The following is a 17,298-nucleotide window of genomic DNA, read 5'->3' as shown; positions in this document are numbered from 1 at the left end:
TTCCTGAAATGCTTACTGATGGATTCAGATTCCCACCTTGGATTGCCGTAGCATGAATCATTACGGAAAGTAAGCTCTGTGAAAGATTGGCCAAATCTTCATATCTGTCTGGTTCTAAAGACTGTGTTAATGACATTGACCATCAAACTCAAGACAGCTTATCTTAGTTACCAATTCTACCACCAAATCATATTCCTCCTTCCTGAGCCCCTTTTGTTCCTTAAATGACAAAAGTCTTTCCTCTTAGTTCTTTTCCCTGTTCTCAGTTCTCCAATGAAATTGTAAATTCTCAACACATGGAATTTTGTCTTTTATGCACTTGTCACAAAGGAGATTCAATTAAAGCAGATTCAAAGGCTGAAATTGTTTGCAAATGGAATGACTACATCTGAGGGTCTTAGCATATTATCCACATTCAGGCACATTAGAGTATTTAATGAAGGATTACACAAAGCATATTTTTATATGAATATGCAAAGTATCATAGAGACAAAGGCCATCCATTATAGTCTGGGCAATCTGGGTAAATTTGACTACTCTTCTTTCTGAAAAAAGGACACATTCCACAGTGTTGTAGTGGAACCATATTTAACTCTGTTACTGAATTTTTAAACATGGTATCAGTCTTTAAATTACCCAGAATATAAATAAAGTTTTGAAAGAGCAAACCTATTGTGATTAAAAATTATATTACTCTTACTTTGCTTTAGTTGCTTTGTCCTATGCCTATCTTCTTGAGTCCAAGAGATTCTCTTAGCTCTAATATTTCACATAAGCCTCATATAAGGCTTTACTCCATGCTTACTAGAAAAAATTTCCTTCAAGCTGCCAGTGCTTTCTCCTCTAAGTCATCTGTCACTGCCTTTCCATCTTAATTCTTATTCAACAAGAAATGTTATAATTTTTTGACATCTCCAAGTTCCAGAAACTTAAATGGTTTTGACTCTAAATCCACTGCCATGTGCTGGTTTTACCAGAATTTGCTCAGTCTGATTCATAAGGACCATGTAAGAGATTTGTCAGATTACTTCCTCATCAGCAAACCATAAACAGTTGGTTGTGTATATATAAACTTGTTACCCAGGCTTTACTGCAGCTGGAAATGTTTTGCTCCTTTTTAAGTTATTGGTGCTGATATTTCTCAGGAAATTATAAACATGCACTGGAATTTCAAACACGTCTCTGTATGATTTGGGGATTGAATTTTATAGTTTGTCATGGACAGCATCCAATCACAATATTCTGATGGGGCAACAGTGAAGAATAGGCAGATGGTTTAGAGATTATGAAATTAAATGCAGTACTTCTTGAAAGTACAATTCAAAGGATTTAGAGCTTTGTTTTGTAACTATTGAAACTTAAAGAGACAAAACCTAATTTGACGTTGTTGCTTTTCAAAAAGTGCACATTCTAAATCTTCTGGACAGCTATGCAGTTTGAACAGATCTGCCCAGAATGATTCAGACCTACCACTAAGAACAAGTATCTCCTTAAGTGACTTTGCCACTTTTTGGTTAGTTTTATTACTCATACAAGAAGTGATGGGGCTTAATGCCTTTTTGAGGTTTTAAACTGGTGATAGCTTAAAAAAAAGAGGATAAGTACTAATAAGATAACTCACACATCAATTTTAAATCATTTTTTGTTCCAGTAAGATTCCTATGCAGACAAGATTTTTAATTACTGATTTTATTCATAATTAGTCTTGGTCAAGAAGACAATAATATATATTTTGTCTTTGTGGTCTGCTTTTGGATATGGAATACTGCATATGAGTTCTTGTTCAAAAAATATAATAGAGAAGACATGGTGTTTATTCAGCTATGGAATACATCAGGAAATTGAGAATCAGTGTAAAGCTTTTACTCCCGTTGCAATTTTTTTTTTTTGCTGTTACATACCTAGAGTTACAAACCTATAGTAGAGTGCTTCTCTTACTCAGTATCCACATTGCAGATGATACCCATTCCTGCAAGTATGGAAAATACTTCATTGCCTTTTAAATTTGAACACAATTATGAACCTAAATGTAAAAATTTCAAATATTAAATTAAAAATTTGGGCATTTATATAGGAAAATGCAAAGTATTACTTGCCCTGCTATTGTCAAAAATTTTTCAGCAATCATTAGTTTAGAAGCTTTGAAAGCCAGGACTTAATTGAAAAAAAAATAAAAAAAATGAGTTACATATGCTGCCCTGATCCCGGCTGGAAGTTGTTTGTATTTTTGGCTTTTCATTATTTTCTGGCAATAAAACCTTTGTTTTCTGGACAAAGAGTAAATAAAAAATAATAAAATAGAATAAGAAATAATAAAAATAATACCTTTGTTTGCTTTCAATTTGCTGATTATTTTACTGATTTTATTGCCATGTGACATACTAAGACATGAAATATTACCTCGTTTTGATCTTTACAAATTTGTGTATTTTCAGATTACTGCCTACTGTATACCTTTTCTGGTGTTTTCTACTTAAGCTGATTTTGTGTGGCAGCTTTTCATAGAATTTTTTATCTTTTTTGACTTTTTTACATCTTTCTCCCTAATATATTAAATATATTAATTAATATAATGTATTTATGTATAATATTAATCTGTATTTCTTTTTTATAAAAGTTCTCATTATTTCTACCGGTTTGAATGGTGCAGAGATAAGGTTTGCAGGGATAAAGTTCATGTTCATGTCCCTCACCATCATACCTGAAATCTGGGGGGTTTTTTTATTCAAGTTATACTTGCAGAACATGGTACACATTTCCACTGATTACAAAATTGACAGAGGTGACAACTGACTCACAGTGAGTTGTATTTCCAGAATTCTGCAAATATTTTTATAATGTCTGGATTTATATCACCTCAGCCGCTCAGTTTGTTCCTGTTCACGTGGTCTGAAATGTCTTCTACAGTCTTCATACAAAATTCCAGCAGAATGGCTCTAGTATTTGACACCGCCAGCAATTGGAGACAAATGCTGCTACAAAGGCTTCATTTGGCTTTTCTGCTCTGACCTTCTTCACTTCCATGGATACTTTTATACCTTAATCATCTTCTTTCAGCTTTCAGATCTTGGCAGGATTCTATTTTTAATGTCTTGTAGATAGCGACTATTGTTATCTTTTCTGTCTCTAGTGAGTTTTAGCTCTATTTCTTTTCTGCCTCTCTTTAATCTATGTTCAACTTGCCTGAATTCCTGTGTTGGAATATGACTTCCAGCTTTTACTGCTTCTCATTCATGATTCTTTGTGACTATATTCTGGGAAGTTCATTTTTACTCACAGCACAGTGCCTTTGAGTTAACTCTAAAGCATTTAGAGGCTATTTTTAGCTTCTACTTTTGTGCCCTTTTAACTAGCTATTAACTATTTTATTGTAATTTGAAATTAGGCATCAGCACTGTAGTGATTTGGAGCTTTTTCTTAAAATAAGTAACTATGTTGATAAAGCAAACATATTTTAAAGTATAGTACTATGTTAAACAAGATAGCATCACATCAAATTTGAAAGGATGGCAGGTACTAAAACATGGAAGTGTTTGAAAGAAAAGCTGCTTTGCAAACACATGACTAATATAGGCAAGAAGTACCATTTTCTCCCTGACAGCCGCCTTCATTCATAGTCCCTGCTTTTCCTTTTTCCCTTGATTCTTTTCAGGACTTGAGCATGTAAAGCTTTTACTGAATTCTCAGAAGTACTGGATATAGTCAACAACTCTAAATAATTAACTACCAAAGTGACTGCAAGTGCCACCTCCTTACCTGAGAATTCTGATCCATATGGGTAGTCTTGTGTATTGCAAAGACTGAATTATGTGTAGAAGTGTTTTGTTGGAAGGGTTGTACAGGATTTCAAAACAATTTTTGCTGTCCGGAAAGAAAGCTGGATGTTCCAAGTTCTGTCCTATTGGGAGAATTTTTAATGGACATTTTGATTCTTCAAGTATTTAATGTGAAATTTATTGGTCATGTTAGATTTTGCTAGTTGCAATCCACCAGTAGTGGCAAAGGAGTTTCTTCTTCAGTGATACTAAAAAAGAGATATTGCTTAAAGGTTTATAAGACCAGTCTTCATTTTCCAGATATAGATCTCTCATTGTTAGACTGCTTACAACTACAAAAAGAATCCAGGCTCTCCAATGCTGAAGTGGTTTATTGATAGAGGAATATTGAGTTGTAGGAAGGTAACAAAAAAAAAAAAAAACTGGAGATGGAAAAAACCTTGTTTCTATTGGCCACAGACTGAAATTGATAAGGAATAATGGAAAAATCAGCATGCTTTTCCACAATGACATTTTTAAAGTGACTTCTGGAAAATAATTTAAACCCTTTTCCATGAAGAGGCAATTCCTTGTTCAGTTATCACAATGACTGCTGTGCCACTATTGATTCTTCAAAATGCAAGATAAGACAAAACAACAGTTGACTGAGGGCCCATGGTAACAAAGAATTCAGTTATAAATGGACTCAAACATTTTGTGAATTTAGGAGAAGTGGGAATAGAATCTAAATTACTTTCTTGTAAGCAGTAGAGATAAGAGCAGCAATAATGCATTTCTTTTCCCAGTGATGACAGATAACATTGAAGGTAGGTGCTGCCTTGAGTGAAGAAAGTCGCTTTCCCCCTAATTGTTATGAGAAGTGACATGCATTCTCACTGAAATACACATAAAATATTTTTACTCTATATTACAAATGGGATGGGGTTTTTTTTCATTTTTCGTAGAGAAGCATGTGTGTAGGTTTATATTAAACTCTGTTTCTGTGTTTTTTTTTAAATTGCTAAATGTGGTCAGATAAGTAGTGTACCTTTGAGAAGAATCAAAAGAAAATTATTAGAAACCACTCAATTCAATTGTGCATTAAATTAGTTGTGAATGTAGCATTATTTCTTCCAAAGTCAGTAAATATTGTTTATAATGGTCTATATTGAATAATCAATCAATAAGCAATAATTCTGGAACAGGACTGGTGGGGTTTTTTTTCTCTTTTGCAGGTCCTCCAGTTAATGTCACATGCAACATATTTATAAACAGCTTTGGATCCATTGCAGAAACAACCATGGTAAGATACTTTTAACTCAGTCAATGTTTGAAGTTCAAATGAAATATGTTCCATGAGCTCTAAAGCGAGCTAGGGCTTCTCTTCACCTGGAACTCAGCGAAGAAGAAAATCACCTTATGAGAATGGAAAGTGAGAATTCCTAATTTGGCAATTGATTTTTTTTTCCCTAACAAAAGATTTCATCATTATACCATCACATTCAAGTAAAAGTAAAGCCAAGGTTAGAAGTTTGGTTTTCTTTAATTATTTCTACCTTTTATTTGACAGTTGCAATGAAATAATTATTAGATAGATATTAGTTTCAATAATGTTCCACCTTCCTAAAACCTCAAAAGTGCGAATTCATGAAGCAACTTTGTTAATAATATTTTTTTTTATTTCATCATATACAGTGTATACTGAGATATATACTTTGTTTTAAAAGTCCTTCTTCCATATTGCACTGAAATAACAGAAATTACTAAAACTTTGAACTGGTATATAAAATCTGGAATAAAAAGAAGTTGGTTGCATGCTTTTGTACATATACTTAAAATTTGTCTACTAAAGAAAGACAGATGATACAGTAACAAAAAGATGAGATTTTAACAAAATAAGGAGAAGAGGTCAGACTGTAAAGGTAGAAAAGCTAGATATTGAACTTTGAATTGATGAGAACCCCCAGGATAATCTCACTAAAAGGTGAGTACATATGCTAGTAACTTGGAGTACAGATGTAATCACTAAAACTTAGTGTGGGAAGATACCGGCATTCCTTCTCTCTACAAGTGTTTCACATTTGTTTGAAGAAAGTTAAAAATACCTCTTTGAAAACAGTTACATGGTAATTTTGGGGCAGAGCGGGTTAAAATACCAAGATGACATAAGTGTGGGACTTTTTAAGATCCAAATATATAAAATACACTGTAATCCAAACAATTTCAGGATTCAGGATATGTACTTGGAATGACAGAACTGAATTGAAATAGCAAAAAAGAAAACAAACAAACAAAAAAAAAACAACCTTACAAAAAAACCGTAACATAACCAAGGACCTGTAGTTAGGTAAACAAAAAAAAAAATTCATATAGTGAAGTATTTATGCTCCCTATCCTCATGTGGTATTAACAACTGCCTGTTCTTTACCTATCTTGGAACATAGTAATAGATGTTACTGAGAGATAGATGATTTTTTTTCAGACAGAAAATTACTTTAATTTGCATTTGAGGGCCTTTCCAGATTGCAAATCCCAAACAGATTGGCACGGCATCTAGAGAGATTTATTCAGGTTCAATCAGAGGATTAAGCAATACCCACATGATTAGAATAGTGTTCCACAGCTACTTCCTGATGTCTGGATGAGTGAATCTGGTCCAAAAGAGGAGACAGAGCACAAGGTCAGTAAAGTTCAAAGACCTAGCCAGTCAATTGATATATAAAGAAGATATACAAAACTGAAGTTGTTGATACACAAAAATTGTCCTGAGTTTGGGAAGATGATGACCAAGTTCACGTCTCAAGCGGATTTTCTCTCCAAAATCAGAGAATTATAAACATTTCAGAGCAACTCAGTTAAGTTAGTATAATATTCTATTTTATAATCAAACTATGTTCTGCTCTGTGTTACCTCAAAAACAAATTGAAACAGTCAAGGTAGACAATGACCTGGTCTGTAACAAATAGTTCCAGGTAATGTAATATGTTACAGAAAATACCAAACCTGGTCAGAACCACAAGGTTTTTCATTCTCTTATTTTCATGCATTTAAAAACTGGATATTTAAGCACAACCTTGACCTTCATGATGCTTGTGCTGTGTTTATAATGTATTCACTGGCACAGCTCAAAACAAACTTCAACTTTTTGTCAGTAGCAGATGCTCTCTCAGAGACTCAAATCTGTATTTGCAGAAGAGCAAATTCTTTTGTCTAGATAGGACTTCCAATTGTGTGGTTTATTAGCTTTTCTTCTCCATAACACTGATGGTGAACTTCTAAAAAACATGAAAATCTTTCTACCTTTAAATGACAATGAAAACAATCTTGCATTATTTTGCAAATTGAATTTTTAACCGTAGTTAATTCATTGCAGTTCAGTATGTCTTCAATTTTCACTATTTTATCAACTGAATTTACTGTATTTCTTAAAATACAGGTACCTATGTCTTAACTCATTAGAACAAATTCATGGACTCAAAAAGGATTTTAAATTCTTGAAAAATACCTCTTTTTCCAAACTGTAAGCAGAACCGGTTAAGTAAGCAACAAGTGCAAAATAAAACCTGGCCAGTGATACCTTGTATTTAAAACTGCCAGCTGATAGTGGGACACATAAAGCTGCATGGCAGCTTTAAAGGAGTCCGAACACATCCAGCCCTGCCCTCCGCAGCGGCTGCAATTCCCTGGCAGTGCCCTCTGCCCGGGCCTCCCAGGGCCTCTTGCTGACGTGCAAAATCTTTGAGCTCCCTCTGCTGCCTCGGCTGTGCACAACAGAGGAAAGAGGCAGAAAAACAAGGGGTTAAAAAAGCCAGCACAGCTTGCAAAGTAGCCCGGTGCCAGCTTCACACTGCTGGGCTGAACAGCTCCCAGTAAGGTCGGGGAGTGTGGCAGTGTGCAGTGGGAAGGGCAGTGTGTGCCTCTTGGGCAAGCACATTCCCTTTAGCTCATCCAACCTGCTCTAACAGCGCAGGAGAGACAGACAGACCGAAAAAGTAGCACCATTTGGCTTACAGCTTGTCAGCTCTGTAAACTGGTCCTTCCTTCCTTCCTTCCTTCCTTCCTTCCTTCCTTCCTTCCTTCCTTCCATGGGTTCCAGTCATTTAATATTCCATTTCTTTTTCTCAAAATACAAATCGGATGGTTCACAGCAAGGGAAAGAGTAGTGCCACCTGTTTCTAGGAAGCTGAGCTGAACCTAGGTGATTTTAAGTGACCATATAAGCAGTTTCATTTATGCCATGTATGCTCTGAGGAGGCAGGCAAAAAAGTAAACTACATAATTGAAAGCTCCCTTAAATAAACTTTTATAATTGGCACCACTTAGGATCCAGCCTCATCAATTTTTCTGTTATCAAGCTGAACGGTAGCATTAGATCTGTGCATGTCTCAATATTCACAAAGATATTCATGAAGTAAAAATTTCACACACATCCTCTTGACAAGAAAAACTCTTATTGCTTCACACATATAAAGGAAAATCTAGGACCAGTGTTTCATATTTTACATGTTGCTGTTATTCCGGTATTTTTACACAGAAGAATTTAGACATCTGGAAGAATAAAAGATAAAAAAATTGCGAAAACCCAGACTAAAATTACTATTTCATTATAATGAAATTAACATAACATATTTAGTGCAAATTAACATCTGAAGTTTTTCATTTGAGATAAATAGTAAAAACCTAAGCACACATAACATTAAAAATCTGACAAATCAGTTGGATTGCTTGGTCACATAAATTAAATATATATTGGCAATACGGGAACTATATCCTACAGGAAAGCAAATACTTTACTTACTAATGCAGTGGAACTTAAATTTCAGCTTTTATCACAATACCCTGAAAAGTTCCTTTGACAGTTTTTGTAGCTCAAGCTGTTCTTAGCTTGTATTCACACTGTATCTCCCAAAGCTAAAAGATTTTGTGATCGTTAAGAGCAGCGTCATATATATTATTGGCAATTACCAAGAAATAAAAGATTATTCAGTCACACAAGGTCAGAATAATATTAGTGCCAACATTTTCAAGTGCAAATGTTCAGAGTCAGAATACTGAATACACAAAACAATTAGTCTATTGGGTACGTGGTAGGCCATACCAAAATGTCTGTTTTTATCCTAGGAAATGTGACTAACAAACTTGCTCAAGGTTTTCTGAGTTTTAAAGGTCAGATACAACACTGACCTTCATGGAGATTTATAGCAATTTTTACTCAGTGTGTGTTAATATGCTTAGCATCATGCTTGTGCTCAAAGTGCATTGAAGGGAGCGCTCACAGAGAGATGTGATGGCAAATAACAACAGTGTAGACAATTAATGCTGAATTAATTAATTTCATTTTAATCTAACACTCTTAATTAATCTCAATTAACAATTGAAAACCATATGTCTCTTATTTGGCCTTACCGCGTTTTTGCTCAGGGGTATTTCTTGATTCAGTCTGAAAAGAATTCAGTGTTGATAGGATGCACATTATAGATCTTTCTGTATTTCCCCCACTAATGAGATTATCTTGCACTTACAAATAAAATGTGTTTTTAAGCAATATCAACCCATTTTTAAGCCACCATAATTACTATCCTTTCATCAGCCACAGCTCTTTAATTTCTTTAGTTTCATCTTTCTTCAGTAAACATTTCTGGTTTTGTTCTATTGTACCTATTCAAGGTTGTCTTTCAGTAGATTGCTTGGAAGAAGTGTTCCCTTGTACACATTACAAACCTCAGTGCTAAAGAGTTTCATCAAGAATTTTTCCTCAAATGAATCATTTAGGCTGATGTCTCAAATACAAGGAAATAGATGCCTTTCTTTACTGAAAATACACTGAAAAATATGTCCAGTATATATAGCAATGTGTTAATACTGAAGTGTGAGGAAGAAACCCCTATGCTTTATATCTCAGATGAATGAAAGTGAGGCCTCACAATAATGGCCACTTTACAGTTTCAGAATTTAAAAAAAAAGTCCCTCTGACAATCAACTTCCTTTTATCAAGACACAGAAAAAAATTATTGTTCTTGTGCAAGTTTGGGCATCAGATTATATAACATCTTTTATTTTTCATGCACTGGCCTCTGCCACCCTGATCCTGGGTTACAGAGTCAGGAGCAGAGAGAGGTTTAATAAATTCTAGTGGGTCTACAGCTGTCCAGTTTGTTATATGTCCAGAGTAATCCAAGCAAATCCTGTTGCTGAACCTGCATTCTAAGCCGAGATGTCATATCACCATCCTGAGATACAGGATGTATTCCGTATTATAAGGAAACTCTATAGGATAGCCACAGTTTGTTTGGAAAAACACATCAGTACACATACAAGATAAAGTTAGCAAGCAAATAGTTTTGTTTTTTTTTTAATTTAAAAAGGAATTCCTGTACCCATTGGTTTTCCAAGCAGAAATGGAAAGCATTTTTATGTACACTTCTGCTCTGGAACTTTTAGTTTAGGATAACTTTTTAGACAGGAATCTTGGAATTCCCTTGAAATTGTGGTGGAAGATATCACATAAAACACTGGCTGGCTTTACAACAGCATAACAAAGTGGAGAGGAACAAGAAAATACGAGGCAAAGGTAGAACAACCGTGTTCCAGATGTCTCACCAAATTGCAAGGTGTGACATGGCATTGCATTGCAACAGCAGATCAAGGGTGATCTGTTGTATTGCACATCACTAACAGGTGTTGAGGATGTGTTTTCAGAGGTGCTGGTTGGGAATGAGTTCAATTTGAAGCTGTGCATAGAAACATGAGTTAAGTATCTGATTTGCTGATATATCCCGAAAATCTCTCTACACTACTACCAAATGTATACAATACCTTCTGCTTTGACTTCCTCATCCTGGAAGAAATGTCAAATCCTGTATACATCTGTATCACCTTCAGGTATAAACATGTTCTGAAAACATTTTATAACCCATTAGTCAGAGACTGTTTCTTAGGTCTAGGGAAATGGTAGCAGTAGTAACCTTGCTGCCTGTGCACTGGGTCGCATGTTTTTTAATTCTTGTTTATATTAATGGAAACCTAGCTTCAAATATTTTTTGCCTCATTTGAAGAAAAGGCTGAATCCAGACCTATAGTTGCCTTACTACTCTAAGCTAGAAGTAATTGTCCTGGTTTATCTAAAATAGATAAATATTTACCATTACAGGAGTTATAATCAGCTCATCCAGACATACAAATGTATCCTTCTTTCTGGTGCATTTTAACAAGCATTCATAAATAATTTGCAAAACACTTTATAATACAGAAAGTTGAACAGCTCAGTTTATAAACACAAAGCTTGCTACTTCCACATAGCACTTACTGCAATCATTAGCTACAGAAGACCTGAAGTGACCTCCTACATCATCAGCTCAAGCCCTTGCTACTGCATACAGTGCTGCTTTAAGTAGTACTCATCACCTGTTCTAATGCTTCCTAAAATCAAAATGGTTTATTTACAAACTTATCAAAAGTTCTTCCAGAATCTTTATCTTCTCATTCCAAGGGAGACTTAGCATTTAGTTAATTTTTTATATCCTTTGTTTACCTAAAGTGATCTAATTTCTAGCAAAGCTGGGAAACAGTTCACACCTCTTATTTCTCCTTATCTGTGTTTGTTTACATGATTCCTCTTCCTCTGGTCGCTCTTTTTCACTTAAAAGGAAAGCCATTACTTGTACAGCACTGCTCTATGAAATCAGGTGGCATTACTCTCATCCCTCCCAGTATCTTCTTACTTACTTCCACATTATTATATTAGTCTTTTCAATCTATTTGAAGGCTGTAATCAAGTAGGCTGTTCCTAAAAATCTACATTCTGATATAGCAATTACAGCATTATCCAGAAAAAGATGTGAAAACATCTGATTTGAAAGCTGAGTTCTACTCAGTCACTACTGTAGGAAATGTTAGTATCTGTGAAAATAAGATTGTGGGATCACTACATAGCTCTGTTAAGGTATGCTCTTCATGAAGTTTCTTATTTTATTGCAATCATGAAAGATTAACTCCCTTGGGCTTATGATAATGCAACATTCATGATGATTTCTATAACACAGATATCAGCTTAAAAACATTATCAAAAATAGTTAAATCAAAGGACTAGGTCAAAAGTAATAGTTTTAAAAATATTTTTACTGTAGCTGCTTCATGATAAGTATTTAAGCAAGGGAAATTAATCTCATCATAATATATGTGGATTTGTCCTTAACTGTTATTAATGCTAATGGGAGTTAAGTCCATAAATCCCCATCACTGTATGACTATAGCCTGTCTCCCTCAGTTTTGCATGAACTTGTAATTTACTAACTCTGTTTACATGCTGGAAAAAAGCTACAGTGGACTTCAGAATAGTTGTTGAATTAACCTGAATTAAGAAAATAAAGAATTTTCAGATTGTCACCTTTGTTCCTAACTTCTGTTCTTGAGTCTAGTAAATATGCCCTGGAAAAGTTCTCAGTACAAACATTCTACATGACCTTGAAATTCTTGATTTGAATAAGTTTCAAAGCATCATTTTAGCATCAGTTAAAAACTCAGTTCTCCCACCATGTCTTCATTCTATTCCGAATACTTGGTACTTCCTGCATTCTGGGTGTGAATTTTTAATGACAGCAGGCAAAGTAATCACTCAATATGAAAGAGCTGTATGCTCAGTCTTCTATACATCATACCCATAGTGCAAAGATGTATTTTAAATCATATATTAAAAAACAATTGAAACCATTTACAAATACTTTAAAATTAAACAGTAAAATTATGCAATTCATCAAAAATGCTTGTAAGAATCTGTTTGGGTTTTTTTTACATACCAGATTCTTTTTTTTTTCCATAGAAAATACACAGCATGCTATCAAGTATGGGCATTAAAAGCTAGCAGAACAAGAAGTACTATGACCCTGTGAATCCAACTTTAATTTTCTTTAAAAGTCAATATGATCACAGCAATGTATAATATGCATTTTCTACTGACGTGCTACTCCCTATGTCATTACTGCCATTACATCAGTAGTGTTAGACCTCTTTCTCCCTCCTCCCAAATGCTTTTAGATCCTAATACCAATTTAAAAAATAAAAGCACCTCATCATCTCTCAGGTAGTTTAATTTCTTTTTGCACAAAATAACCCTTATAATTTCAGAATCTCAGACATTCTGTGTGGGCCTCAGCAGCAGCAGCCATCTCCTTCAGCATAGAAATTGGGTTCTGTCTCCTCTCACTCCTAAGCACTTCCATTTGACCCTTTATCAAATTAACCATCTTACCCAGGAAGTGCTACTCTGCTGTTTAGATTCATCAGACAGGTGTCTCTAGACAGACATCTCCAGATTGGCACTTTCCTCCCTTTATCCAAATTGCGGGTAATCCCAACTCACAGGCTTCTCTGCTCCTATGCCTCTAGTGCTCCAGCTTGCTGAGGCTCTGAAATTCTCAGCAGTTTCATCCAGGACTGAAAAGCACTGCAAAGCCAACAAAAATCCCTCATCATCATTTAACCCCAGCCAGCAAACGAGAACCACACAGCCTCTCGCTTATTCCTCCACAAGTGGGATCAGGGAGAGAGTTAATTGGAAGGGTAAAAGTCAGAGGACTCGTGGGCTGAGATAAAGACAGTTTAATAGGGCAAGCAAAAGCTGTGCACACAAGCAAAGCAAAACAAGTAATAAATTCAGCAATTCCCAGGAAAGCAGGGCTCCATCACACATAACAGTTACTTGCCAAGACAAACACCATCACTCCAAATATGCCCCTCCTCCTTCTTGCCCCTCTACCCATTTCTCCCCCCCAGTATCTACTGAGCATGATGCCATATGGTCATATTGAGTATATTGCCTTAGACAGTGGGTGTTAGCCATGCCAGCTCCTGTCTCTTCCCAATTTCCCACACACCCCCAGTCTCTTCACCAGCACAGCAGGTGGAAAAGCAAAAAAAAGTGCTTTGGCTCTGTTAAAGAATTGCTCAGCAAAAACAGAACACATCTATATTATCAACCTTGTGCTCAGCACAAATCAAAACATAGCTCTGTAACAGCCACTGTGAAGTAAATTAACTTTACCTCAGCTCAAACAAGCTGCAGCCTTCTCCACAGTTCAGAAAGATCCCAACTTGCAAGCCTCTAGGCTTAGAATTTAATTTTGCCTAGGAGCAAATTTAATCCCATATCTTTCTTTCCATTAAATTTCTCAGAAACAAACAAACAAAACAAAACAAACAAAAAAAAAATAAACAACCAAAACAAACAGACAGGCATCCACCTCCTTAAGGCATTTCTCATTGGAAACCAAGGCAGTGTGAATAGATGCTAACCTAAAACTTTATTACAACCACTAAGATATTGAAGGTGAATTATAAACAAATGTATTGAACACATGTAAGTGTGAAAAAATAGGTATTCATAATTTCTTGTTTATCTGTTTTTGATGATAAAACAATAATCTTCAAAAGCACTCCTGGAGAATCTGAATTTACTCCCTTGCTTTAAAAAATAACCAGTATTTACAGTGCCTGATCTTTCAGTCACTAGGTTTCTTTTTCTGTTAATGGATTTTCAAAACGTAAATGTATAGGAACATATGCAAGCCAATTTATTGGCATAACAGGATTAGTTAAAGAAGATTTCTAGTCTGACTTCCATCTACAAACAGTGTAAGCTACAATATGCCAGACCTCTCACAATCTTCTTTTTAGTTCCTCTATCTTCTTTTAAAAGATTTAAATTGAATGAGGGTTTAGCTACTTAACTCCTGGTAGGATTGAAGGGATATAATACTGAAAATTTGATGTTTCTAGTCAGCCATTATTAGGTCCCTTGTTTGCAATATATTTTTCCTTATTTTTGTGAATGTGGCTGCTCTATAGTTTCAGAAACTGACTATATTAAATACATAATTTGCATGTCTTTTGATGTATATCATATATGTATATAGAATATATACTAAATACAAATATAACAAGACTTTTCATTGTATATATTGATATTTTACACTGGTTTATTATTTCATTAAGTTTGAATAGTTTTACTTCAATTCCTAAATATTTATCCTTGACCTTACATGGTAACAAGAATATTTCCCAGCTTAGCAAAATGTAGGGAAAATATTTTAGGTGTGTGCCTGTGACTACTGTTCTGGTATTACTGTAGTATTACGAATTACAGTGTCTGAGATCTTTTAAAATAAGGATTCACTTTTCAATAAGTTACCTTTACTTCTACTCCTTTCATCATGGACCTAGTGGAAGGCCATAAAATTTACATTTCTTCTTTCTCATTTACTACTCATCTAGACCCACATGTACTTGTTCACAAAGTTAATTTCTTCATGAAGGGAGCAGGTTAGCAAATTGATACTGAATGGAGTTTGTGTCTCTTGAAGTTTTATTTAGTTGCCTGAGTGTATTTAGTTTGGCCTTAATAATCCCTAAGACTCCCTGAGTTGTCTGCGAAGGTAAACATAGCACAGGATTGCAAGAGGCATGCATATTTTTGAACCAGCAGCCAAAACACAAAATAACTTGGGGCTTTTCAAATGCTACTAGAAAAGTCTTCGGGTAGACAAACAAATCATTCCCTTTCTCCTCAGTACTGGTACAGTTCAAATACACATAAAATTTTATGCGTTGCCATGGTATCATTGTAAAACCACTAAATCAACATGATTTTCCTAACAGACCTCTTGGTGCATTTCATGCACATCAATAAATTTAAGGTCAATTCATATCTGATCAGGTTTGTTTAAGTTAGTTATATATTCCTTCTCATAGCCCATTTTATCAGGTGTTTAGACTGTAGGAGTTAGCAGGCCCTGCTTCTGGGCTTGACCTAGTTAATTTTACCTTTTATTTTACCTTATTTACCCTATTCTAGACAATGTCATACTTGTCTACCAACACAAGAAAGTCATCAGAGAATTTTAATATGGAATTCACAAAATTGTATTTGATCTAATTCAGTTATATTTCTCTAAGATGAAACAGAGGGTGATTTCAAATACATGTTTTCAGTAAAGAATTATAAAACAGCCCATTCAGTCACTCATTGAAGCCAGCCATATTCAAAGGGCTAACATAAAATTCATTAATAACAAAATGAAATATATAGCACCAAAAATTCATGTGAAGAAATGAAAAATCTCAGAAAAACTTAACTTTTCACTTAGCAAGAAGTACATTCTGCTGTAGAGCAAAAACTTCTTCAGGGACACATCATTTGCTTGCAGAAAAAAAAAATGGAATCTTTTGTTAACTGGGAACAGGGCAAGGACCAAATTAAGGCAGAGGCTTAGTGTATGTTGTTTGTTCATGTAATTGTCATGTCCTTTATCATCTAATCCCTTATACTACTGCTTGAAAGTGCAAACATTTTAAAAGCCCCTGAGCTAAAGCTTAAAAAAGCAATTACATTGAACAAGTTTCAAAATGTGATTTTATTGTAATGAATTAGGACTTGGGAACACACAGCTTCCATCAAATATGGGAGTAGTATATTGAATCTTTAATTAATAAATATTCTAGGGCATGCAGTAGTAGGAGCTATGACAAACATTATTATACAGTATGTCAGGACTATAATTAATCTTTTTAAGAATAAGCATCCTAGATATTAACTACCTTTGACTTCTGATGATTATATGTGAGCACAGAAACTAAAATCCAATATTGCTATTGATAACAAACCTGTTCACCAATTTTTATTTGAATGAGCCTTATGAGCAGGTGAGCAGTACCCTAACCCTCTAAGAAGGTTCACCTTGTGCTAAGGTTTTGAAGTATGGTGAAGCAAGTGCAGACCCATGTCTCACTCTCGTTCTGTAGAACCAGGGTACAGCAGCTGTTCAGAAAATTGCAGCCTTGAGGTTACAGATGAGACTGTGAAAGTCACCACAACTGAAATAATTATTTCTTCCTCTCCTCAAGGGACTTTTCTGTCATAGTTATTTGAATTAGGAGTCATTCTTCCAGGCAAATAGCACATGAGAATAACAGAGCCTCTTGTAGGATAACAAATCAATTCAGGCTGTTTGATTCTGGTGTCCGTGTTTGCATCAAACAACCCTACTTGTTTAAAGTGGTTAGGCCTTGTGCTCATAATGTGTAATTATAAACTGAGATGATGAATACTTGTCCTTCATAAAAGGTTAGGCCTTGTGCTCATAATGTGTAATTATAAAATATTATAAAGATGATGAATACTTGTCCTTCATAAAGTAACAGTCAAATACATCTCTTTCCTTTTGATAGATTAGGATTTTTTAAAGTGAATAATGAGTGCCAATGGCAGAGTTTTCAAGGGAGATAGTGATGAAAAATTTCTCCAGTTTCTTCAGTGAGAAGTTTAACCAGGACTTTTTTCATCTTAAAAGCTGGAAACAATTTAAACCAATAAAGTTTACTCATACTGACATACAGAATAACTTAATATAATTTTGAAAGGATTACATTGTTTGTCATTATCCGTTTTCCTTTTTCCATTTGGCATTCCTGCTGTGCATTTTTCACCTGTTCTGTCTCACACGTCTCACACATGTGAGAAGACCTTTACTCTACAACTAATCCAGCACAT

The 17,298-nt window shown here is 34.8% G+C and overlaps 1 protein-coding gene across 4 annotated transcripts in view; it reads left to right on the top strand.

The window, feature by feature from the left end:
* GLRA3 (glycine receptor alpha 3) overlaps positions 1-17,298 on the top strand; it is an 81,638-nt gene that overhangs the window by 21,329 nt on the left and 43,011 nt on the right. For all 4 annotated transcript variants that reach the window (XM_039700285.1, XM_039700284.1, XM_039700282.1 and 1 more), the window contains exon 3: positions 4,991-5,058. In XM_039700285.1, coding sequence (XP_039556219.1) covers positions 4,991-5,058 — 68 coding nt within the window. The remainder of the gene's footprint in view (positions 1-4,990; positions 5,059-17,298) is intronic.

Source organism: Passer montanus, unplaced genomic scaffold (genome assembly GCF_014805655.1).
Source record: "Passer montanus isolate IOZ18808 unplaced genomic scaffold, ASM1480565v1 scaffold14, whole genome shotgun sequence".
NCBI classification, from domain to species: domain Eukaryota; kingdom Metazoa; phylum Chordata; class Aves; order Passeriformes; family Passeridae; genus Passer; species Passer montanus.
The sequence above is the reverse complement of the archived record's forward strand: the minus strand, read 5'-3'. Positions and strand labels throughout refer to the sequence as shown.